Source organism: Zonotrichia leucophrys, chromosome 8 (assembly GCF_028769735.1).
Source record: "Zonotrichia leucophrys gambelii isolate GWCS_2022_RI chromosome 8, RI_Zleu_2.0, whole genome shotgun sequence".
In the NCBI taxonomy this organism is placed as follows: domain Eukaryota; kingdom Metazoa; phylum Chordata; class Aves; order Passeriformes; family Passerellidae; genus Zonotrichia; species Zonotrichia leucophrys.
The window spans coordinates 7717922-7739775 of NC_088178.1; the positions used below are offsets into that span (position 1 = coordinate 7717922).

At 39.6% G+C, this 21854-nt stretch overlaps 1 protein-coding gene across 4 annotated transcripts; it reads right to left on the bottom strand.

The window, feature by feature from the left end:
- Positions 1-1215: 1215 nt before the first annotated feature.
- UCHL5 (ubiquitin C-terminal hydrolase L5) lies at positions 1216-21669 on the bottom strand. Of its 4 annotated transcripts, XM_064719524.1 has the most exons (12): positions 21598-21669; positions 20745-20822; positions 15574-15637; positions 13336-13441; positions 6469-6594; positions 6323-6384; positions 6115-6245; positions 4977-5040; positions 3818-3920; positions 3281-3394; positions 3014-3112; positions 1216-1825 (listed from the first exon to the last, which is right to left on the bottom strand). In XM_064719524.1, exons 6-12 carry the CDS (start codon positions 6382-6384, stop codon positions 1781-1783), a joined length of 618 nt encoding a protein of 205 aa, XP_064575594.1. In that variant the 5' UTR covers positions 6469-6594; positions 13336-13441; positions 15574-15637; positions 20745-20822; positions 21598-21669; the 3' UTR covers positions 1216-1780. The 4 variants fall into 4 exon arrangements, with proteins under 4 accessions (XP_064575594.1, XP_064575592.1, XP_064575591.1 ...); XM_064719522.1 differs by lacking the exons at positions 20745-20822; positions 21598-21669 and adding an exon at positions 16955-17253 and having other exon boundaries at positions 6562-6594; XM_064719521.1 differs by lacking the exons at positions 20745-20822; positions 21598-21669 and adding an exon at positions 16955-17250.
- Positions 21670-21854: the final 185 nt, after the last annotated feature.

Below are 21854 nucleotides of genomic sequence, written 5' to 3' on the forward strand. Positions count from 1 at the left end.
AAAAACTAAGCATTTTTCACTACACAGAGTAACAAATTTGTTAAAATTTCATCTTGACATCCATCCTTTTTTTTGTCTGTTGACAAATCCAGAAAGATTGCTTGCAATATGTTTCCTAATTTCTTAAACAATTACTACTAAAATTTGTTGATAATTGCAAAAATAATCATCTGCTTCAGCAAAATTCCTTTTCCTTTTGTGCCCAAGTGCAGCAGTAAGAGAGAATGAAATTACTTCAGTACAAATTTAAGTTGACATCTAATATCCAATTGCAAAATTCTTCAAGGATGACAGGGTACAGCAGGAGTCATCAGGCTACCACTTAAAAAGACAGACAATATTTTCAACAGGTTGAAATGGAGTTTCAAGTGTAATTTTAAAAGCAGAGACACGTCTCTTCCGCTGCAAGTCTTTCCATGTCCTTGGACAATAAGGCTGCAGTGAATTACTAAAGTAAGAAACTCTCACAAGGGTTTATGTTCTCATTAACATGATGAATTTTGTACAAAATTGATATCCACAGATAAGGATCTCAGGTTTTTCTAAAACCAAGCTTAAATTGATATCCACAGATAAGGATCTCAGGTTTTTCTCAAACCAAGCTTACCTTTCCAGCCATGGCAATGACTTGAGATCCTTCCAAGAGTGAAGAGCACACTGTTTTACTTCTTCGGCCAAAATTTTATCCTGTTTATATAAATATATATGCAATATATACAAAGAACCACAGGTAACAGAATATTTTGTATCTTGTTCCTTTCTTATTCAAGTCTTTTAGGAAGAAACTGGAAGTTTCTAAACAAACACACATACACTGACAGTGAGTAATTCAAGCAGTGTGTATTGTTGCAATGTTACTATCCATACCAAAACAACCTGTTCACAGCTCCCATGCTGCCTGCAGGGCACGCAGTGAACTGCACTCCCCAGCTATTTCCTTTGGTCTGTGGGACACAGCAACATTGTCATCAACAACCATCTTCCATCACCTTTGTCCTTAGATTACTTCTCAAAGTAAAAAAATGAAACAGTGCTTTAAAGACTTACACTGAATGTACTCCAGAAGAGGAAACCTTACATCCAGGAATATTAACTCCCCAAAACAATAGTGTGCCTTCTTTCCACCTTGAATTTAGAATGCATACTCAAGTCACAAGGCAGATGACCTCCATATCCTAATCATCTTGTCCCATAATAAAATACCACAGAAAAAAGTTTGCCAAAATAAAAATGGGAATATTTATTATCTTTTCTACCAAAGCAATGCAGTTCTTTTGAGATTATACATTGGTCTTTGCAAATGTTTCTACAGCTAAATTAATACTTTTCCATTTTGTAAAAAAATTAGACACATACTTCATAAAAACAAAACAAAGACAGAGGCTATGTCACCGAACAACTGGCAGGATTGTAACTGTTAGTAGGGATGAGCAAAGAAAGCTCATGCTTATACTTAAACCTCTGGCATTTGTATCATTATCATGTTCCAGTGGGACAAAATGGGGACATTTTCCTTGCACATTTCTGGGTCCACTTCCCAAGCTTTCAGACAGACTGTTAAATACTGAATGTGACCAGGAGAACCTAAACATTGCTCAGCAGTACTACATGCACAGGATGCAGGGGAAGGAAGAGTCAGACCCATGCAAACAGTACAGGACAAACCATTACAACTGGCAAACGTGCACTGGACAAAAATTGAAGTTTATGAAAAGCTTTATTTGTTGTCATGAAAATAGTATCAGAAGCAAGTAACTGTATGTGTTTTGCAAAGTCATCTTCATTTGGCCTCCTGAGCTTTCTTGGCATTCTGTTTTTCTTTTGCCTAGAAAACAAGGGGAGATGATGTCAAGCTTTGACAAGATGAAGGTCATTCTGGATATTTGAATGACTACAAATACAGGTTTAAATAAATTATGCAAAAGAAACTGAGATAAGGTAACTTCTCTAGGGGAAAAGCACTATTTTAAAAACATAATTTAAACTTTCATTTTTCATACCTCTATACAATTTCATTTTACATAGAAAAAACTCTTCCTAATGGAAACATTTTATGTCACAAGAAAACACCGCACTCAGACATACAGATGATCAAAACTGAACTCTGAAATGCATCAAGATCTTAAATAAGTGGGAAAAACCCCCACAAAAGCTCCTGTCAAAATATTTGCAGACAGATTCTCATATCAATCATAAATAGTTCAAACTGGTAAGGAACTGGAACTTTCTTCCTTATGAATTTACTTAAGAAACAGATTGGCAAGAAGAGGGGACAACTCAGAAGAAATACTGGCCAGCAGCTTTCTGTCAAAACATTAGTTAATTCTGAATCAGGCTGCTGCTTGTTACCACTTATTGAAGTGAACAGAACAGCATCTAATTCAGTGATTTAGAATTAAGATCTGTTACCACTAATTCACTGGTAATTTACTTGTGAAAGCAGCTTGATGGGCGTTATCAATGACTTCTGTTAACATGAAACTGGATTAAAATTCCACAAGTTACTCTCTTAAAAACTACAAGCCTGCAAATGTACTTTCCTAAATAAATTCAGCTAAAGAATGTACTCATTAAATAACACACAGCTCTTTTTTCATTATAGTAATTCAGAGAGCCTTTCTCAGTGAGTATAAAATCAGGGATCCTGCCTGTGGCACTCAAGCATAAGTGCACATTAGCACAGAGCTGACTACAGTTCAAGTGCCTGACCAGTTTAATAACCTTGCCAAAGTGGCAGACACGCTTATTCATTAAAGTTTTAATACAAACCTTAGCAGTAAATCAATGTTAATGGCCACACACTTTAGAAAGGGGAAGCCCAAGGCAGTAAATGAGCACAGGAGCAGGGAAAAGAGAGGGACCAAATTCCCAGCCCTGTGCCACGGCTGCCACGGGAGTGCAGGGAGCCATCCCTGGCCAAAGAACTTGGAAGAATAAATGACATGGGCTCTTTTATTTAAAAGAGAAGGTATGAAGAATTACAGTAATATACTGTCAGCTAGGAAATACTCACTTTTTCTACTAAGGGTATTAACTGCTGGTGCTCTGCTAGAGTCTTTAACAATTCCATGATGAAAGGCAGGTAGTTATGTTTTCTTCTAATATTTTCAATCTAAAAGTAAATTAAAAGCATGAACATAATTATTATATAGCTGAACTATTTTCTAGTCCCCATCCAGTTCCTTCACATTAAGTGCAAAGCTCCCACACATATATATAAAAGCTGACTTGATCTTACAACTGTTCCAGTAATTTCATCAGAAAAGCAAAGACTACATACCTTATATCTTTTTAATTTTTGGTTCTCTTCTTCAATTAACATCTGGTATTTTGCAACTTCTGATTGTATAGAACTTAACACATTACTACTTTGATCTGTATCCATAGGCTCCTCCTTCCATAAAACAAAAATTTAAATTGATGATGTTACTCAATTTTTAAATTTTACTTTTTTAAAAGCAAGTTTTGTCTCAAGGGTATTTCTATCACAGAAAGATGCAGTTTTGTCTACCATTATAGGTACATACCAGGAATTTGTGCAGTTAGTTACAAGCAGGTACTGGGAAAAAACCAGTTCCAGCTCCACAGCAAATGAGTCAAGGCAGAAAGTCAAGATGACATGGTCAGCACTGTGCTGAGTGCTCAGCTCAGAGCTGCAGCACTGAGTGCATCCACACTGTGCTGGACACATCTCCAGCAATCACTCCCTGCTTTTTGTGCTGCTGCTCCACCGGGAGCAAGGAAGGGAAGTGAATAGTAAAGCCAGCACAGAGAACTATCAGGGAAATACTTTAGCAATTGAAATTCCATGGCCTACCTCTGCCAGTTGCTGCTGTAGCTCTGCAATCCTCTGCTCATATATCATCTTCCTGTCAGACACAATAGCCATCAGGTTAAACCTTATCTCACCTTCACTGTATCTAAATGAGGAACAGAAAAACAAAACAACAAAGACAACCTGCTTTCAAAATTAGGTACCAACATGACAACTCAAAAGCCTTGATTGCATTTCATGGAAACAAAATTTTATACGGGTTTATTAAATTAAGTTGTGCTACAGATCCAATCTTGTTACAAAATAAAATCAGACCACAAATTAACTCCATCCAATATGTAACTCCTAATTACCTTCTCTCACAAAAATTGACTATTCCTGTCTGTGGTCACAAAACAAATACATAAACTGTCCAAAAAAGAAAACATGACAACAGAACTTACAGAAGATGCTTCACACAATAGTTTTTACTTTCTCATTACTATTACATGTTAGAAAATATTGCAGACTTCTCCACACAGTGTGAGAAGTGCATTCAACAATTAGACTAGCAGGCCTTTTGGAGGTTAAGTTCTCCAAAAACAACCTGGTACTCCTGTTTTGCTTAACCAAAAAAAGTCTTCAAGCAAAAACTTAGAATTGTTTTCTAAAAATGGCATAAAATGAACTTTATTTCTAACAAATTTGCGACTGCACTTTGGAAACAGAGTTAAAAAGTAGCAAATTTTCACAGTATGTTTTTCTAGCTTAAATTTCTAAGACAAGCCATTCCTAAGAAAAACTTCAGATCTCTATATACCAGCTGTATGGACAGAATGACTGTAATAATTTGAAGTGCATAGGCAAATGTTATTCATGGTCATGTCACTCTTAGCTTCCACTCACAGAGAAGAGCAGTTGCACAGCTGAGTTACAGATAACAACCTTCTTTTCCAGAGCACTCGTAGGATCTCTCTTCCCTACAGACACCTACTTGGATTAATTCTGCAGCAGCACAGTGTATTTGAGATTTATCTATCATCACATCTGCCTCACGTTGGGCAACAGGTTCTCAAGTCACACAGTGACATGCATAAAGAAATGATGCATAAGTGCCATTGCTTAGAAAATTCAGCAGCAATCCTTTAACTAAGGAAGTTAAGCCAAAGGAATTTTCAAGCATAGGGAAGGTGCTATATTTAAAGGCATCACGACCATTTACTTTTGTATGCGCTTCTCTATGACGGGCCGCACTGCACTTATCCAGTCATCCTGATGGCATGCACCTGGGGGAAACAGGAAAAACTCATCACCTTTGCAAAATTTAACACAGGAAAAAATTCATTATCACGGCAAAATTTATTTCAGAGTTGACTCATATCATTCAGGCTTATGCAGCAACTTCAGAGTATGTAAGAAGTTTTTCCTTAGCTACTACAGTCTGAAATTACTTAGGTGGTTTTTCAGGAGGTAGAAGATGTTTTATTAATAACCATAGTTAGGTAATGCAGTGACCAAAGCAATGGAACAAAGCTAAATTTTAACATTTGTTTTGCTGATACTGATAAGAAGAAATAATGGAGTGGGGGAAAGTATGTTATGAATATTTTTATAACACAAGGGGAACTAGTTGGTATGACAACATTGAAGTGGACAGCAAAGGAAAACACTGTGGACAAGTACAGATGTTTAATATTAACTCTTGATTTTGTCTATGTGGATGCAATTGCTCAGCCTAAACATAATTAAAACTGTCAACAAATCTGGGAAAACACTCTGGGAATGGAGTGTGGAACATGACATTGACAATGTATCAGACTCTAAAGTACAGACACATGATAGGCAGTGCAGAGCTTTTCAAGACTCAACAGGGCACACATATCTCAAGAAAGATTACAAAACAGAAGCCTGTCTTACAGAGAACAAAGCTATTTTCTTTTAAACCATTAGGGAAACACTTGCTATTTAAGAAGAAAGAGGCCAGTGTGTAAACACAAGCCACATAAAAGAAAAAAGTGTCTGGCGTCAGCTGTAAATATTCTCCTTTTATGTAAACTTCTGTCTTGCAACAAAACTATCAAGGTTTTGGAAGGGATTGCAGGACCTGATCATTTGATTGCTAAATGAAAAGAGAGAGAGCATCAGCGACATGGAGGAAGCAGGGAGGAAATGGTATTTTCAGACCAACAAAATTAAAACAATACAAATGACTGCAAGGAAGTACAAGCCTACAGCACATTCAGAAAACTTTCAAGATATTATTTTAATAAATAATTTGCTCTGAACCTATAACATATGACCAGTTAAGTGCAAAAAGCCGCTGTTAAAATAAAGGATGTTCAGCAAAAATGTAAAATTACCTAAATCAATTGGTCCTTCCCTTAAGCCATCTAGCTCATATAGCCTCCCATTAACAGGAACATAGCTTACAAAGTGAAAGGCATCTTCTTCCTTTGCTGAAGACTTTGCATCAAACTCAAACATCTGTTGCCTGCAAAGAAAATTTAAAAACCCCTGAGATTAAAAAGGATTTGTTCAAATTTTGGCCAGATTTAAAACATATGTTACCTGGCAAAACTGTTGTGAACTTGCCGAATCACTTCTGAGTTGCTCAGTGCCAAACCTTTCATCTGAAAGGAAGTAACAAAACACCTGTAAACCACCAGAGCTGTAACATTGTGACACTCAAAATGCAGAAAGCACTGGTCACTCACTGCAGCATCAAAGCTTTGGGAAAATTCTTTAAATTCTGACAAGGTCTCTCCTAGATGAATGTCTTGATGAGCACAGTTTAACAGCACACTTACTATGGCTTGAGTTGCACAGGCATTATTAATGACCTAGAAAAAAGCATGGAGAATTTGGTCAGCACTGGTGATAAAAGTTCACTCCAAACTGTGTTTGCTTTTGTTGCACACACACTTATGCTGATTCACATGAGAGCTGCACCCTAACACCGACTGGATTTGCTGCCTGGGGAGCTACAGAAAAGCCCCTGCTATGATAAAATCAGCTCTGCATGCTGTCATAAACAATTCACTGATAAAACTCATCTCTCACAGCTGTCCTCAGAAACTGCCATTCCACTGCCTCACCATCTCTCTAAAGTCAATAATGAAAGACACAAATCCTTGTATCCCTGTGGAAAAACACACAGTAATATTCAAAGCAAGTTGCCCAAACTGCGTTATCTATGTTCTTAACAAAAAGTCAACTCTCCCAAGAGAAGTCCTTCAAATAATCAGATCTCCTGCTAAGAGTAAGAGCTCAAAAAATTTAATTTGAAGCAATAAAACACATTATGGAACTGAAAATTGTTATTAAAAGGTTTTATTGGACAAAAAAAGTCAAGTATTCTAGGGATAAACTAATAAAAGCATTCCAGGATGTATATATTGTTTAAATGATGGTTAGCTGAATAACATACTTGCCCAATACAGCTATCCTTTTCAAGTTAAAGTTACTAGTTGGACATTTCAGTGTTAAATATTCCACTTGGAGAAAATATAAACGACCCTCTTTGTATAAAAGCCATATCTTTAATGTTGTTCACCAATAACCAAAGTAAAACACCATATTAAAAGAAAGAAGCTGCAAGGATTATTTAATCTGAGATTTAACTAAATGCTCTGTTATCAAATGGTATGAGGCCATAATACAAGACTATATTAGCAGTTTTTTCTCAGAGAGCTATAGCTTAGGAATGAGTAATGTATCATTAGTCTTTGAGACTATTTTGCAATTGAAAATGCTACTTAAAACTTTCAGAGAGGATGTGACTTTTGTATAAAAATATGAAAATTAGTTCAGGGCCATGAATGTGAAACCACTTCCAACAAGAAAGGAGGGAAAAAAAAAAAGAGAAAACCCAAGCAACCTGTTTCACAATTGAGGCTAGTCCTAACAAAGGAAAACCTACTATGTTAATACTAAAACCATATCATAAATTTATTTTCTATACTTTAGGGTGTTCTCAGTTCAGGTTATGTATATACACAGATGATAAATAATCAAACATCTTAATTTAAGAAAAATACAATCTAGTTGACTTAAACAGTAATCAAGGGAGTCAGCTACACATACAGAACTGATTACAGCAGCCAAAACTGAAATTAAACCAAGTGCAGGTACACCAGCTAAGGGCTAGAATACACAGGTGCAAAATAAGGGACATACAAGGAAAATCCATCAAGGGCACTGAAATGAAGACCCAGCAGCAGAAAAACTCCAACTCCCAGAGCAGCAGAATGGCACACTGAATTACACTGTAACTTAGGAAAAAGAACTAAAGACTCTGAGATACAGCTAAAGAATGTTGGCAGAGACAGTGGTAAGGCAGTGCTAGGATGAAAGCAGGGAAATCTCAAGTGGATCAGAGTGGGTGAAGCTGATGCAGTGTAATTAGGCTGACAGAGAAGCAGAAGGCACATCACCTGTGCTGCTACAATGGAGGCAGGGTCACTACAGCAAATTGTAGTTGCAAATGCCATTATAGGAGAGACAGGACTGAATGGCAACTAATTTTGCTGAAAGATTAACATGGAACAACCAGTTGCTCTTTACAGACAACTCAATAATGGCTTCAAAACAAGGAAAGGAAATTTACTGAGATTTTGTATAGCAGGATACAACAGCTTGAAACAGAAAATAAAGTCAGAGGAAAAATTAGACTTTGCAAGGAATTAATGGGCTCATCAAATACTGGCCTTCAAGCATGTTTTGTATTCCAACTACATTGTGAAACAAGTCTGACGAAGTGTAAAGGACCAAGCTAAACAAAGTCTGACTGCTAGAAAACACTGCAGAAGATGTGGATCTGACGGGAATAGCCTCCAACTATTGAAATGAAAACACATTATAGAAATACATTCTAGCACTTCAGTCAAGTGAGAGGCAGGAGTTAAGGAAAAGGCAGCAACAACAGTCCTGTAGCAGAGGAATAGAAGGAAATGGAGCTTATGTACATAAAAATCCAGTGTGTCCCTGGGTGTAGATGCCTTGGTGAGGTATTAGATTGATCAACACTCAAGACTCCAACTTAAAGCAGACACTCAGAGTTAAAAGATTGTGTAGGCAAAAGTTCAAGGGGTGTTTCACAATACTTGAAAGAAAACAGTAACATACATACACAGAAATGCATCAAGAGAAGATTGACCTATCCCCAGGTGAAGTTCAGCTTAAACCAAGCAACCACTTGATGAGGCCACTCTCTGAGTAAGATGCATGACTTCCTAACCATGCACCTTTCTCTAGGGATCACATCTGACCTTCTGGATCAACTTCAGGCAGAAGCACTTTGAATTCTTGACTCGCATCTTCTACCTAATGGATTATGTATTTTGCTTTTCAAAAAAGCTGTGGACAAGCCTGGGCTGCAATTGGTAGTATAACCAGCAAATTCACTTACAGAACATTCCAACATTACAGAACAGTTGAGTTTTACAGAGCTCAACATGAAAAATTCAGCCTTAGCATGAAGTTCCACCATTTATTCTCGTTTAGAAACCCAATATAATTTTTTCTATTTAAATTTTGTTGGAGTAAAGATATAATCTTTCTGCAGCTATATTCAGTTACTGAATAATAGCTGAAAATCTTTTTCTGATTTGTTTCATGTCTTGAAGTTGTACTTCTTGTAAGTTATCTGTTATCCCAAACTTAGCTTTAACACAGGTCTATGTTAATGTTACCAAATCTGAAAAGGTCATTTGAGTTTGAAATCAATCAAGTACTGGAAATATAAAAAAATACATATACTTCCATTAGTGCCATAAACATAACTAGAGAGCAATGGTTTGCTATTAACAGTATCATTTATAAGACACTCCTTCTGAAGGTATTCCCAATTAATGAGGTTAATGTTCTGTCATGACAATGCAAAATAAAATTAATACATGGCACCTAGGAAAGGCAGGATACCAACAGTTACATACTAAAAGCTGAAGAATTTATTAAACTCAGAAGTAGTTTCAGATCTGCAACAATGGCATTATTTTTTGCCCAGACACACTTCTGCAGTGCTCAGTAGAGAATGCAGCTCCTCCAAAGAGTGTGGCAAGGAGCTGAATATATTGAGCAGCTGTAATCATGTATCCATTGTGTGTGAAAACAACAGCAAGGGCCCACTGACGGAACACAGAAATCAGGAAATTCTGAGTTAAGGCTGAAACTGTATCCTTAACTCACCTCATGGTGCCTATGTATCCTAGCTCAAAGGGAATGTAAGATCATCCAGAGTTCTCTGGCCTCAACCAGAGGACCAAACCATACCTAGGCATAACAGGGAGGCCAAATTTAACATGAGTGCACATAAAAGTGACCATTAAAAACACCCTTTTAATATGCATGCATACAAGACAGACTTCAAAATTCAACCCCCCAACACAGGCGTGATATAACTTGGAACAAAATCTAGTTGTCATTTGGGATTCAACTACAACATCACTATGGAAGTGGAAATGAGGAAAATGGGAGCATGCACAAGCTTCTTACCAAAATTGTGTTTCCTAGTGCAATTTTAAAGATGTTTTACTAGACAGTTTGAGAGCTGTAGCCTTTTACCTCTAAATAAAGTTCCCCATAATAAAACAATTTTTAAAATTGTTATGTTAACACATAATAAAGTTGTGAACAGAAACAAAATTTATCTCCTTTACTCAACTCTTGTTGTATATTAACAGTAACCTTGTCTTGCTCACACAGGATTCAGGAAGACACGTGAAAACATGTCTGCAGTAAAACCAATTGTACCAAATGTCTTCAGATGGGAACATTTAAAAGAAGAAAATGTGTGAGAAAAGAGAGGCAAAGACTTGTTGAGATTTTTCAGGCTCCAGTGTCATGACAGTTTTGAAGATACAGATCTACAGATCAATAACCTTAAATGTCATAAAAATTGTCCTAACCAATCTATTTGTTCTAGGATCCCAACCTACAAATGAACATAGTGTAATTTTACATCATCCCTTTTGTAATGAAGAAAACGGTCTTCTGGAAAGACCCTCAAAGCACGCACAAAATTTAGCTTAAAACATAAAGAGGAAATAAAAGACACATGAACCCAGCTGCACGATGGCTGAGAGGACTTGCTCTTTCACAACACAAATATTCAATACTAATGCTCATCTTGCTTTGTGCTCCTGGGTGAGTCAGAAGGATCCAGACTGTGGTTTGAGAAGTGCAGTAACTTCAGCACTACCATAAAGAACCCCCTGTTCTCTCACTTACCAGTTTTGTCCTGACTTGCTGAACAGTACAGCAGTACATGTCACAGTGCAGCAGAGACCTGCCCAGATAGCATGCACAGAGAACTGCTGGGGGATGAGCTTCACTGCCTCACAGTGTTTCACTGCACCCTGCTCTCAGCAGCAGCAAATTATAAGATCTGACACGCTCAAGAAAACACTAAATCCTCAAAACATTGTTTGTCAAGTTGGATCCCTAACCCAGGCTAACTTTCTGCAGTGTGAAAGTCACCAGAGCTAAACTGGTATTAAACAGATTACTCCAAAATATCCAAAGCAGTTTCTTTCTGTTACTTTTAATAATCATTTCTCTGCACCTATTTCTAGTTGTTCAGTCACAATAGCTCAGTGCAGGCAAAACTGAACTGAAATGAAACACAAGCATATAGATGTCTTTAAGCAATGTTTTAATTTTGCAAAGCCACTGCACTTGACTGACAGATAACAATAAAAAAAGAAAAACATTCTAATTCTAAACTTGATGCAAATGACTTTTGAAACATCTATTCCACGCCATCAAGTGGCATAACCAGGCAGTACTATTGTAAGAGTCAACATTTCCAGAAATTGCTTTCCACGCTAAAACTAAGAGTCACTCCAGCACACTCTCTTTAAAGGCAGAAGGTAAAGGAAAGGGGCAATTAAAAAGGAGGTTTCAGCTTAAGAATACATTAAAATATGAGTGTTTCAAAGAAAACTATAAAATAAAGAAGACTTTTCACTGTTAGCCTTTAATTTTGTGGGGCTTGTTATCAAATCTAAGATCTTCCAAATTTTGTGATGTACATTCTACAATCTCATCTTAAATCTCAAGAAAGCTCCTCTTAGCCATTGCATTTAAACACAGTGTCAAGCTTCAAAAAAGGAAGGGGGTGGAAAAGGCAAAAGAAGTGGAGCAAGCAGACAAATGCTTAAAAACTGTTCAGCATTCACAAGAACAGCAATTCTAGGACAACCTCAGCTACTCACAAGAAACAAGATGAAACCCCTTGAGTGAGGGAAAATTCACCTTCCATTTAAAATAAAAACCCAACATCCTCCAAAAAAATCCCTCTCTAGATTCCAATCAGAGTAATTTCCTCCCACCATGGAACTACCTTTTGAAAGCTACATCAAGGATTTTCTTTAAGTTCTTTGCCTCATGGCTGTTCTTTGGTTACAGCCCATGGCTACTACCAGTATGTTTGGTTAGACAGAAATCACAACCTAAACCAGCGTCTATGAGAGCTACCAAACTCCAATTAGTAAACTGCTACTGATCACTGCATCATAAAAATGTTGGGCAGGGCTTGGCAGGACTCAAGAGCTACAGCAGGGGAAGAATGAAGAGAAGCAGCATTGAAAAAGCTGATCCACAACAGCATGATTATAAAAGGAATGAAAGAGAAGTGCAGGTACATTGTGGCCAGGATGACTATTTGCATTGTTTTCCATATTTCTATACTTTTACCTGGAAGTGTGAATACATTTTTTCATATCTTGAAATTTACATTCAAAATTTGCATTTGTGGTGGGAAATAAGAAAAAACCCAATGAAAAAAATAAAAGGCCCCCCAGAACCCCCACCCTTAACACCCCAACAACTACACCGTGTAACAGTCTTCACAGAAATCCTAATAATTTGCCCTTTGATGACAATGTTTTGTAATAAATACCCATATTAAATACTCCTACTGATTCATTCTGATCACTTTCTCTTTCTTTTCTTTCTTGCAAAAAGCACACACAGTGGTCTGTTAACTCTAAGACAAAATTTCAGTACTACTCTGTATTTAGTAAAACACAATGGACTACATCAGCTAAACCAATTTCCCAGTGATTTCTACTTTAAATTCACATTTCTGATTTGAATACTTAAAACTTGCATGCCAAAATGGTCTGCAAACCCTTAAAGGAAAGCATTATCCTACATATACTGCCCAAGCTTCACAGCATTTAAGAAAAGTAAGAAATAAAAACAGGATCAAAATGAATTTGTTCTAATGAGTTGTTGAAAGTGGTTTCAAAAGAAGTAATTTGTTCATCCTGCTGAGAACATTTACCACAAGACACTTCTACTGCACAGAAGACTGAGTTACTTTATAGGTGAGGGCTGACAAATAAATAAGAGCTTTACTCTTCCATATCTGCAATTTTTGTCAGACTTGACAGATTAAACTGATTTGCTTTGTCAATACACAGCTCCTACTCTCAGAATTTGTTGAAACTACTTAACGTTGCAAAATGTTGATTTCTGTGTACATATTAACAAAAAGCCAGCTCTTTTTTGTTTTTTTTTTTTTGTATTAAAAGCTATGTTTCGTTATATAGCTAAAACAATTACTGAATTTCTCATACCTGCTTAGCAAAAAATATTGTATCCAGTCTGGAATCCTGGACAACAGAACCCGCTGGCTCCTCTCCGGGCTGCCACTTGAAGAGAAAAATCAGCCCATGTACTGGCCTGAAAAACAAAATTTATAGTAAAAAGGTCAAAAGGTCACCAATACTGATGAAAAATATTAAAATTATCTGTACTGTAGTTTAGCTGCATGCTGGTATGGTAATTCTGTTAATTCTTTCTAAATACCAGGAACGTCCTCTGTAATTTTCAGATGTGCTCTTTTAATTAGACAAAAGACAATTCAGGTTTCTTTCTGTAAATGCTAAACAAACAAACAAAAACCCAAACAAACAAACAAATCCCAATATGAATTAGCAATTAGCCACTAATTTTCAAAAGTCAGGACCAGTTTTCCTGGTTACTGCAACTTTTATAGTTGCAGAACTTTCATTTGAATTGGTTAGTGACAAACAGCTATCAATGCATTTGTCAGTCATACACAAGAGCAAGAACAAATGTTTTGGAAATCCTTATAGACACAGATAAAATGGCCCAAGAGGAGCTCTCCCAAAACTTCATGCTTTGAGTTAGCTCACCACAAGTAAGAGAAACCCAGTTTTCTCTTCTAGTAAAAATGTGTCTTGCCTTTCAGACTACATGTCCTGAATAGTAAACAGCTTTTACTACACATTGCACTGTATTTAGTATTTCCAGAACCCAAAAATTTATCAATAAAGAAAACAGGTCTTAAAATCTTCAGTTACAATAAGAAAAAAACTTATTCATCAACTTAAATCTAAGGTCATCACCAAAAAGAGGCCAGAAATGGTTTTGCTACAAAAGACAAACATACGCCTGTAGTGCACAAGAAACTTTTCCTAAGCTCTGACCAGAAATCTGAGATGCATTTTTTCAAAGTCTCTCAGTGGAATTCTTTCTTCAGCACGTGTCACACTTGAGACAGCTACAACACACAGGGTATCACCACCCAGTTTCAGAAAGCTTCAGCCCACAGAGTAACACCCTGTCACATCAGAAGGCTTCAAGTCTCTGCCCTTCTTGTTCTCCAGCCCAGCCTTTTATCCCCTCCTGTTGGTGCCCTGCCCCTGTGTGCCCTCTGTTCCCTTTGGTGGCTGCTCAGTGCCCCTGGGCACTCCATGGCTCGTTGCTGTCAGTGCTGCTCACCTGCTGCTCACAGCTGCACCCACTGGGGATGAGGCTGGGCCAGCCCACTCACAACCACCAAACTGTGTGCTTACAGAGCTGCTGTTTAGAAAACAAAGATGATTCTATATCCTTTCACTCCCAGTGTTCATACACTGTGTAAAATATTGCAGATGTAAATGGGAAGGGAGGATGGAAGCTGGCCATTCCCCAGGACTAGAAAGACAAAACATCTCCAGGATATGCAAAGCTGTCACTTAATGAACAAACAGGTAAATGCTCTGATGGTGCAGACAGCACATAAACCAATTAATAGGCAACATTTCTGCCATTCAGGTGTTGCTGGTCAAACATCTTCAGTCAAAAATTCCAGAAGTACATCCTCTGTACCAATTCCTGCATCTTTTGAAAGATTAATCCTACAAGTATGGGATATTTGCACAAGATACAAGAGTATGGTCCAGGTTAAATGATATTTTCCTCCTAAAATCCTGCACGTAAACATGGATAACAGCATGTTCACACATGGACAAAACATTAAAAGAATTAATGTTGCTTAATGAGGGCAAAAGTGTTCCACATGACACCAGTCATTATCAGTTATAAAAAATCTATTTGCCTTCACATCCACATGGAAATGGTTCTGCAGGAAAAATGAGTTACAAAGGTATGGAAGTACTGGAAAATTATTTAAGATAACAGAGGCAACATCATGGGATGTGAGGAGAGAGGGAGATAAAGCAAGGAACCCAAGGAATAAGGCAAGGAAATTCACCCAAGAATTTGTTAAGAGCTCTAAGGCAAGCTAATGGAAAAATCACTACAAATCTACTTCCACATTCTAGCTACCATCAGCATTTCTTTCAAAACCTGATTAAGCTAGATTAAGTACCAAAGCATTAATGAAAAGCCATTTAACTGCCAGGTATTCCATTAAATCAAAATCCTACCCAACTTCTGTTGAAACTGAAGGAAAAAATACAAACACAAAATGCCCCAAACAACAGATCCACCAAAAATACACCTGAGTTTAGTACACATTCTTTCAGGGACTTCAGACAAATGTGAATAAAAACCATATGCCTTACTTCAATTTTTCAAAGTTCTCTGGCTCCAAACTCCATATTTCTTCAACTTGTGCTCCTCTACAGCCTGTAATAAGAAAAAATTACAGATTTCTCCAACTAAATAATTTAAAAAGGGATGAAGCCAGTAAAGACAGACTTATGAAAGAAAACACAAAGGCATTATGTAATATTTACAATTAGTATATCCAGACTATGGAAAAGCCTATCTGTGGGCTTCAACAGACCTTGATTAAAAAAACCCAAACAAGACAGGCAGAGAAACTATTTCAAGAATTTCTGAACCTGTGTATGGTGATAGTGTCTTTACAAGAGAGTTGCATTTAAAGAAGAAGCAGGGGAGCTTAAATATCTCTGATCACTTCATGTCCTTTGCTTAAGTGAAAACAACACTGTTTATAAAGGCATTATCAGCAAGCCCAAAGCAGAACTTTAAACATCTGCCTCCAGACAAACACCTATGGTAGTAGACCAAAAATGCTGTATGTTCAAGCAAGGCATTTGCATAATACACAGCCCAAAACGTTCAAATATTTACTATGTGGAAATTTCATTTATTAGTTAAATAAAAACGTAAAAGAAGCATGTCTGGACTTTGTTTCTGAGAAAAAGACACAACAAAGTATGAATCAATGAAATGTGGAATAAAATAATTTTGGTTCTTTGGCTGAGAATAACCTGGCTGCTGTAATAACCATATATTCACCAAAGATTTTAAATGCAATTCAACACAAAATTTAGCATTCTAGAAGGCCAGGCAGCTGCTTACAGGCTACCCAGCCGCTACTACGCCCCACAGCTCAGCCTAGGGACAGCCCTTTCTCTGAATGTCCTCAGTCCTGGGGCTCTGTAACCCGAACACCTTCCCAGGGAAGTTCAGTTTGGACATTCGGAGGAATTTTTTCAAAGGGCTGATGAGACATTAGAATGGGCTGCCCAGGGAAGTGATGGAGTCACTGCCCTGGAGGTGTTTAAGGAAAGACTGGACACAGCACTCAGTGTCCCGGTCTATCTCACGAGGTGATGCTGGGTCATAGCTTGGCCCCGATGATCTGAGCAGCCCTTTCCAAGCCCAAGGGCGCTGTGGCTCCGCGCAGTCCCTGCCGAGCCGTCCCGCCGCAGAGCAGCAGGTGCCGGGCGCGGGCCGGGCCGCACAGGCCGCGCTGGGGCCGGGCTCGGCGGTGCCCGCAGGCGGCCGGGCCGGGCCGGGCACACCACGGGAGCCGCGCTCGCCGCCGGCAGCGCGTCCCAGCCCCTTCCCGGCCCTGCAGCAACCGAGCCCCGCATGCCCTCACTGCCCGGCAGGGACAGCGGGCTCGCACCCAGCGGTGCGGGAACAGCCCCGCGGAGCCCCCACCCCTGCCCGGCCCCGCTCGACGCTCACCGAAGCCCTTGATGAGCTCGGTGAATACGCCCGGGTCGCTCTCCATGAGGCACCACTCGCCGGCGCTGCTGCCCCCGGACATGGCGGCGCTGCCGCCGCTCAGGCTGCGAGGCCGAGCCGCGCCGCTCCCTTCCCGGCAGGACCCGCGCCGGGCACCGCCATGGAGAGGCGGGGCGGCCGCAGGAAGCGGCGAGCGGGACTGGATCCGGGGCAGCTGCGGGCGCGGGCGGCACCGCCCCGGCCGCGGGAGGGCCGCGCCGCGCCTCGGGGACGCGCTCCGGGGCGCCTCGGGGGCGGCCGGCGGCCGCGGGGCCCTCGGGCGGCGCGGCGGGGAGCGGGGCCGGCCCCGAGCATGGCTCCATCCGGGCACCGCGCGGGGGGCGCGGCCCCATCCGGGTCCCGGCGATGCTGTCGGGGCGCGGCGGGCGGGGCTGGAGCGGGAGACGCGGATCCCCGGCGGCCGGAGCGGGACGGCCCTGCCCGCCCCCCGCGCGCCCGCAGCGGCCCGGCCGCCGCTCGGTGTCCCCGGTGCCTCCCCGGCTCATCGCCCCGCGGCCCCCGGCGCTGCGGCATCGCCCGGCCCCGCCCGGGCCGCGGCTTCGCAGGCAAGTGGCGCTCCCCGGGCTGCAGGGGAGCGGGATGCGGGGTCCCTGGGCCGGCCCCGGGGGTGCGGGGCAATGCGGAGAGGTCGGGGGGCAGCTCCGGAGGGCCCCGGGCCGTGAGGGGCCCGCGGGGCGTTCCCGGGCGGGTCTCCGGCTTTACGCGTCCTCCCGTCACGCGTGTTTATCGTCTTTATGGAGAGTGACAGCTGCCATCGCAGTTCGCCGGTATCCGCTTTAGGTGCTTCGATCTCCTAATTCTGCCCTACGTCAGCTAAGCTGCCTTGGCCCCCCAGTCAGTACGTTTTTTAAAGCGGACAGCCTCTTGCAAATTCTTCAGTAGAAATGCGTGGGCTGGTATGTGGTTCCTATAATGGGATGTCTGCCGTGCTCCTGTCCACCACTCCATCCATGGTTTGGGAGGTGTTCTCCTGGCATCCCGGCTGACGTGGAGGTGCTTATTTTCTGAAGTATGAGAACTATGTGGTCAGAGCTGTAGCACAAGGCTGATTTGTTACAACAATGTAACTCAGTGTGATGGTTGTGGTCTCTGCTCAATTAACTAGAAGACATTCCTTATAGTCTGCAGATTAATGCTTATACAGAATTTAAAGGACAGAGAAGCAGAATTCAGTTTCTAGTAGATTGAAGTATATGTGGTTTTAAAGTATTCAAAGGCAATTTGAGTTCTCTTTAAAATGTTAATGCTTTTTTGGTCATAAAAGACCAGACTGTTTCAAAGTTTAATTCCATGAGATTTTGCTACAAAGTGTCATTAGTTGTTAATGTAGCAGTTAAACTTAAGAACTAAAATGACAATCTGTAGTTCTGTTAAAGCTTTATACTTTGCATGTTTTTTTTCATCCATCCGTGAAACTTGTCAGACATTTCATTTCTTAGGAAAGCTAGGACAAGTTGGAAAAGTCATGGAAATAAACAAATGTCAACTTAAAGAACTGAATCATGCTATGGTACAGCAACATACAAATACTGACTTACTACTCCACGTGTACAGACTGTTTCAGAGCCAAAGTCATATTTTACTTACGCATTTCTATGACAGCTGAAATATAGTGGGTTTTCCCTTTCATTAATAATGGTGAACAGCCATGGAGTTTAGTTTAGCAGTTTTTGTTATAAAAATCCTACTCTGGGACTTTTAAGAATTGCTGTTTGCATTCCTGTAGTTCAGAAAATGAAAGTGCTTCGGGAGCCAGAATATTGTTGATAAATCCTCCACAGGTGTTTTATATTCAAGTTACCAACTGCAGCTCAGCAGGTGAAGAGTGGGCTTAGAGCAGAGCACATGTTAAGTGAGCATCTGCATTTATCCACCTGTTAGGGTAAAGTTGCCTCTGTCGTACAGGTATTAAATAAGCTTTAGGTCTGGGCAGAGGAGACAGATGGGTCCAAGGAAGGGAAAAGCTTTGGGAACTTTTGAGGCTGGGATGTAATACAGAGTTAAAAATGAGTTGAGCACCTCAACTGTAAGTGCTTTTCCAGTGACTCTGGTGAAATGTAAATCTGATACTTTTACTGTGACTGTTTAGTAGTGAGATTGGTGGTTTGCATCAGCTATTGTTGGTTTCAAAAGTAATTTTTAAAATACAGGTTTATTTTTAAGAATTTACAATTTATGTTAGACAGTTGTTGGAAATTCTAACAGAATCTGTGTTGCTTTGTTTCCTAAGAAAGGAAATTAAGAAGCTAAGTGTCAGAAAAACTATTTGAAACTATCTTTTTTATTATGGGTTTGTGTCAATTATATGGATGCAGGTGTATGCCTCTTGCCAGTGTTGTGAGTCCATGAATAGCCTGGTCCATACAAAAGCAGACATAAAAATTATCCATTGTTAATATCCATAAGAGTTTCCTCTCTACAAATATCCTCTACAAGTTTCCCTCTATGAAAGCTACAGCAAGAAATCATTCTCAGTATTTTATATACATGGACATCTTGTTGTCCATGGGTGATCCTTTATGCTTCCCATTCTTATTTTTTCTTTAAGATAATGGTGTTTCTCAGTATCTTTCATGTGCCATTTTTTTCTGATAACTAAATGGATGCTTACTGTGATTTCAAGATTTTTGTTTGGGTTTTCTGTGTTTATTATGAAACATTATTGACTGTGTAATGAAATGAGCTAATGGAACTGGATTGAAATAAAATGTCTTTAGACATGAAAAAGTCCTGATCTGGTATTCATGGAAGGGGAATACCACCCTTGTTATTTTCAGTGTATTTGCATGCTTAAGATGTCAGGGGAAAAGTCAATTCAACATGATGTGTATTTAAGTAGGTTTGGCAGGAAACATGCTTAGAATATATAATTTTAGCTGAACACCAATGCTCTAAATAATACAATGAAAGAGATTTCTTATTGATTTCCAATGAAAGTTGCTTTCTTAAACCAGGTGCCAGCATGTGGCTTCTATTTTTATGATTTTATCAGTTTGTAGAGTGTAATGGGAGCACTGATGATGGCTGTTTAATTCTGGGTGCAGATTAATGCAGATATGCAAAATCAGAGGAAAGGTGCACTTAAAGTTGCTTGCAGAAAAGGGGAAATTCTCTGTCAAAGAAGTAGGGAAGTTGTTTGTAAATCAGAGTGTTACTTACTGAAACTGGGAGGGAGGAACCCTCTGTCTACATTAGTGACATTTGTTTGTGCTACCTTATCCTGGTAAAGGGAGCAAAATGGCTTTTATTTGTCTTCACTCTGAACAAGCAAAAAAAGTAAAAAAGATATCTTCAATTCCTGAAAACTGAAAATGTTTGAAATGCCATTTGTGTGAGCTCAGACTTCAGTCCCTGTATTTCAAGATTTATATGCAGTTTGATGGATTGTTTTAATGGTTCTGACTTTTTGGCTTTCAGTAGGAGCACTTGGTGGTGTTCAGTGTAATTTTCTTGTTTGGTGAGAAATGAGTAAACTAAGTTTATTATTGCACTATTAATGTTTTGGAAGTAGTGGTGATGAAGAATTTTCTTAACTTTACCCTGCTAATTTCATTTCACCTGCCTTTGCTTCATTTTAAGTGTCCTGGCTTGATTTTTGCTGTGCTAGATGTTCTCCAAGTAAGAGCAGGGGTGTTGCCCTACAAATATTACAGCTCTCTTGCAGCTCAGGAGTGTATAAATAGAAAGACCTGAATGATTGTGAGTTTTTGTGCTGATTTTTGCTTCTTACCTTCAAGTGTAAAGCAGTACAGAATCCAAAATGTCCCTGTTTTCTTGGATCTCACTTGGAGCAGCAGACTATTTGAGCCTGTAGCAAAGATAATTTGTTCTTGAGCTGGTTAGTCACTGAAACCTACCATCTATAAACTCTCACAAAGTCTTCCAATTAAACAGTTTTTCCATATCTTAGTTGTTCATTTTAGCCCCATTTTTCTTCAGTTGGTTGATATTAGCAATTCTTAAGCAAAATAGAGCAGGGCAAGATCTGAATTTTGAGCCATTTAGTCTGCAATATAAAAATCTACCTAAGAAAATGATGTAATATGTGAAAAACGCCAATCACTTGTTTTTAAAATTTTAAAAGTTTAATAGTAATAAAATGGTTATAAAAACAGTAATACAATTAGAGTAATAATAATTTGGACAAATTGAATTAGGACAATATGAGACAATAAGGACAAAGAGTTAGGGATGTCCAGGTACCTTTTTCTGGGCAGCATGGGCCCAAAAAGGGATGCATAAAAACAGTGGCCTGTTGCATATTCATGCATGATACATAAATTCCATTCAAACACAGGATTCTATCTGGTCTGTGTCAACTTCTTCCTCTTAATCCTAACTTCTTCCTTCAAGGCGGGAAGAAGTTCATTTCTTCTGATAAGAGGGTAATAAATTGCTTTGCTCTGAAAGACTTAGATTGGTTTAGAGTAGAAGCTCACTGTCTAACATAGATGATAGGTATTGGAAAGTTACTGTAAATATTGTACACATAGCTTTTAGTATAAAGACATAACACCTTCCTGGGGGCAGGCAATATTGTTGTGATTATATTGCAAGGGTTCCATATTGCTAGAGTTTCATACCTCCTTGATGTTTCTCGTAGGCAGCTCCTCCAGGCACTGCCTCTTCCTTGTCCTCACAGCAGCCACTAACTCCAGTTCCCCTCAGCCAACCAATCCACTCTTTTATAACACTCTTCTTATTGGCTACAGCTGTGGCCTGTTAACATCAGGCCTGCTCCTAAGCTTTAATCATTAACCCAGCTGCAACTCTTTAGGGAGTAAAATTACTTTCTATACTACCTTTGTTTGCTTTTATTCTATCCCCCTACACAGTGTGC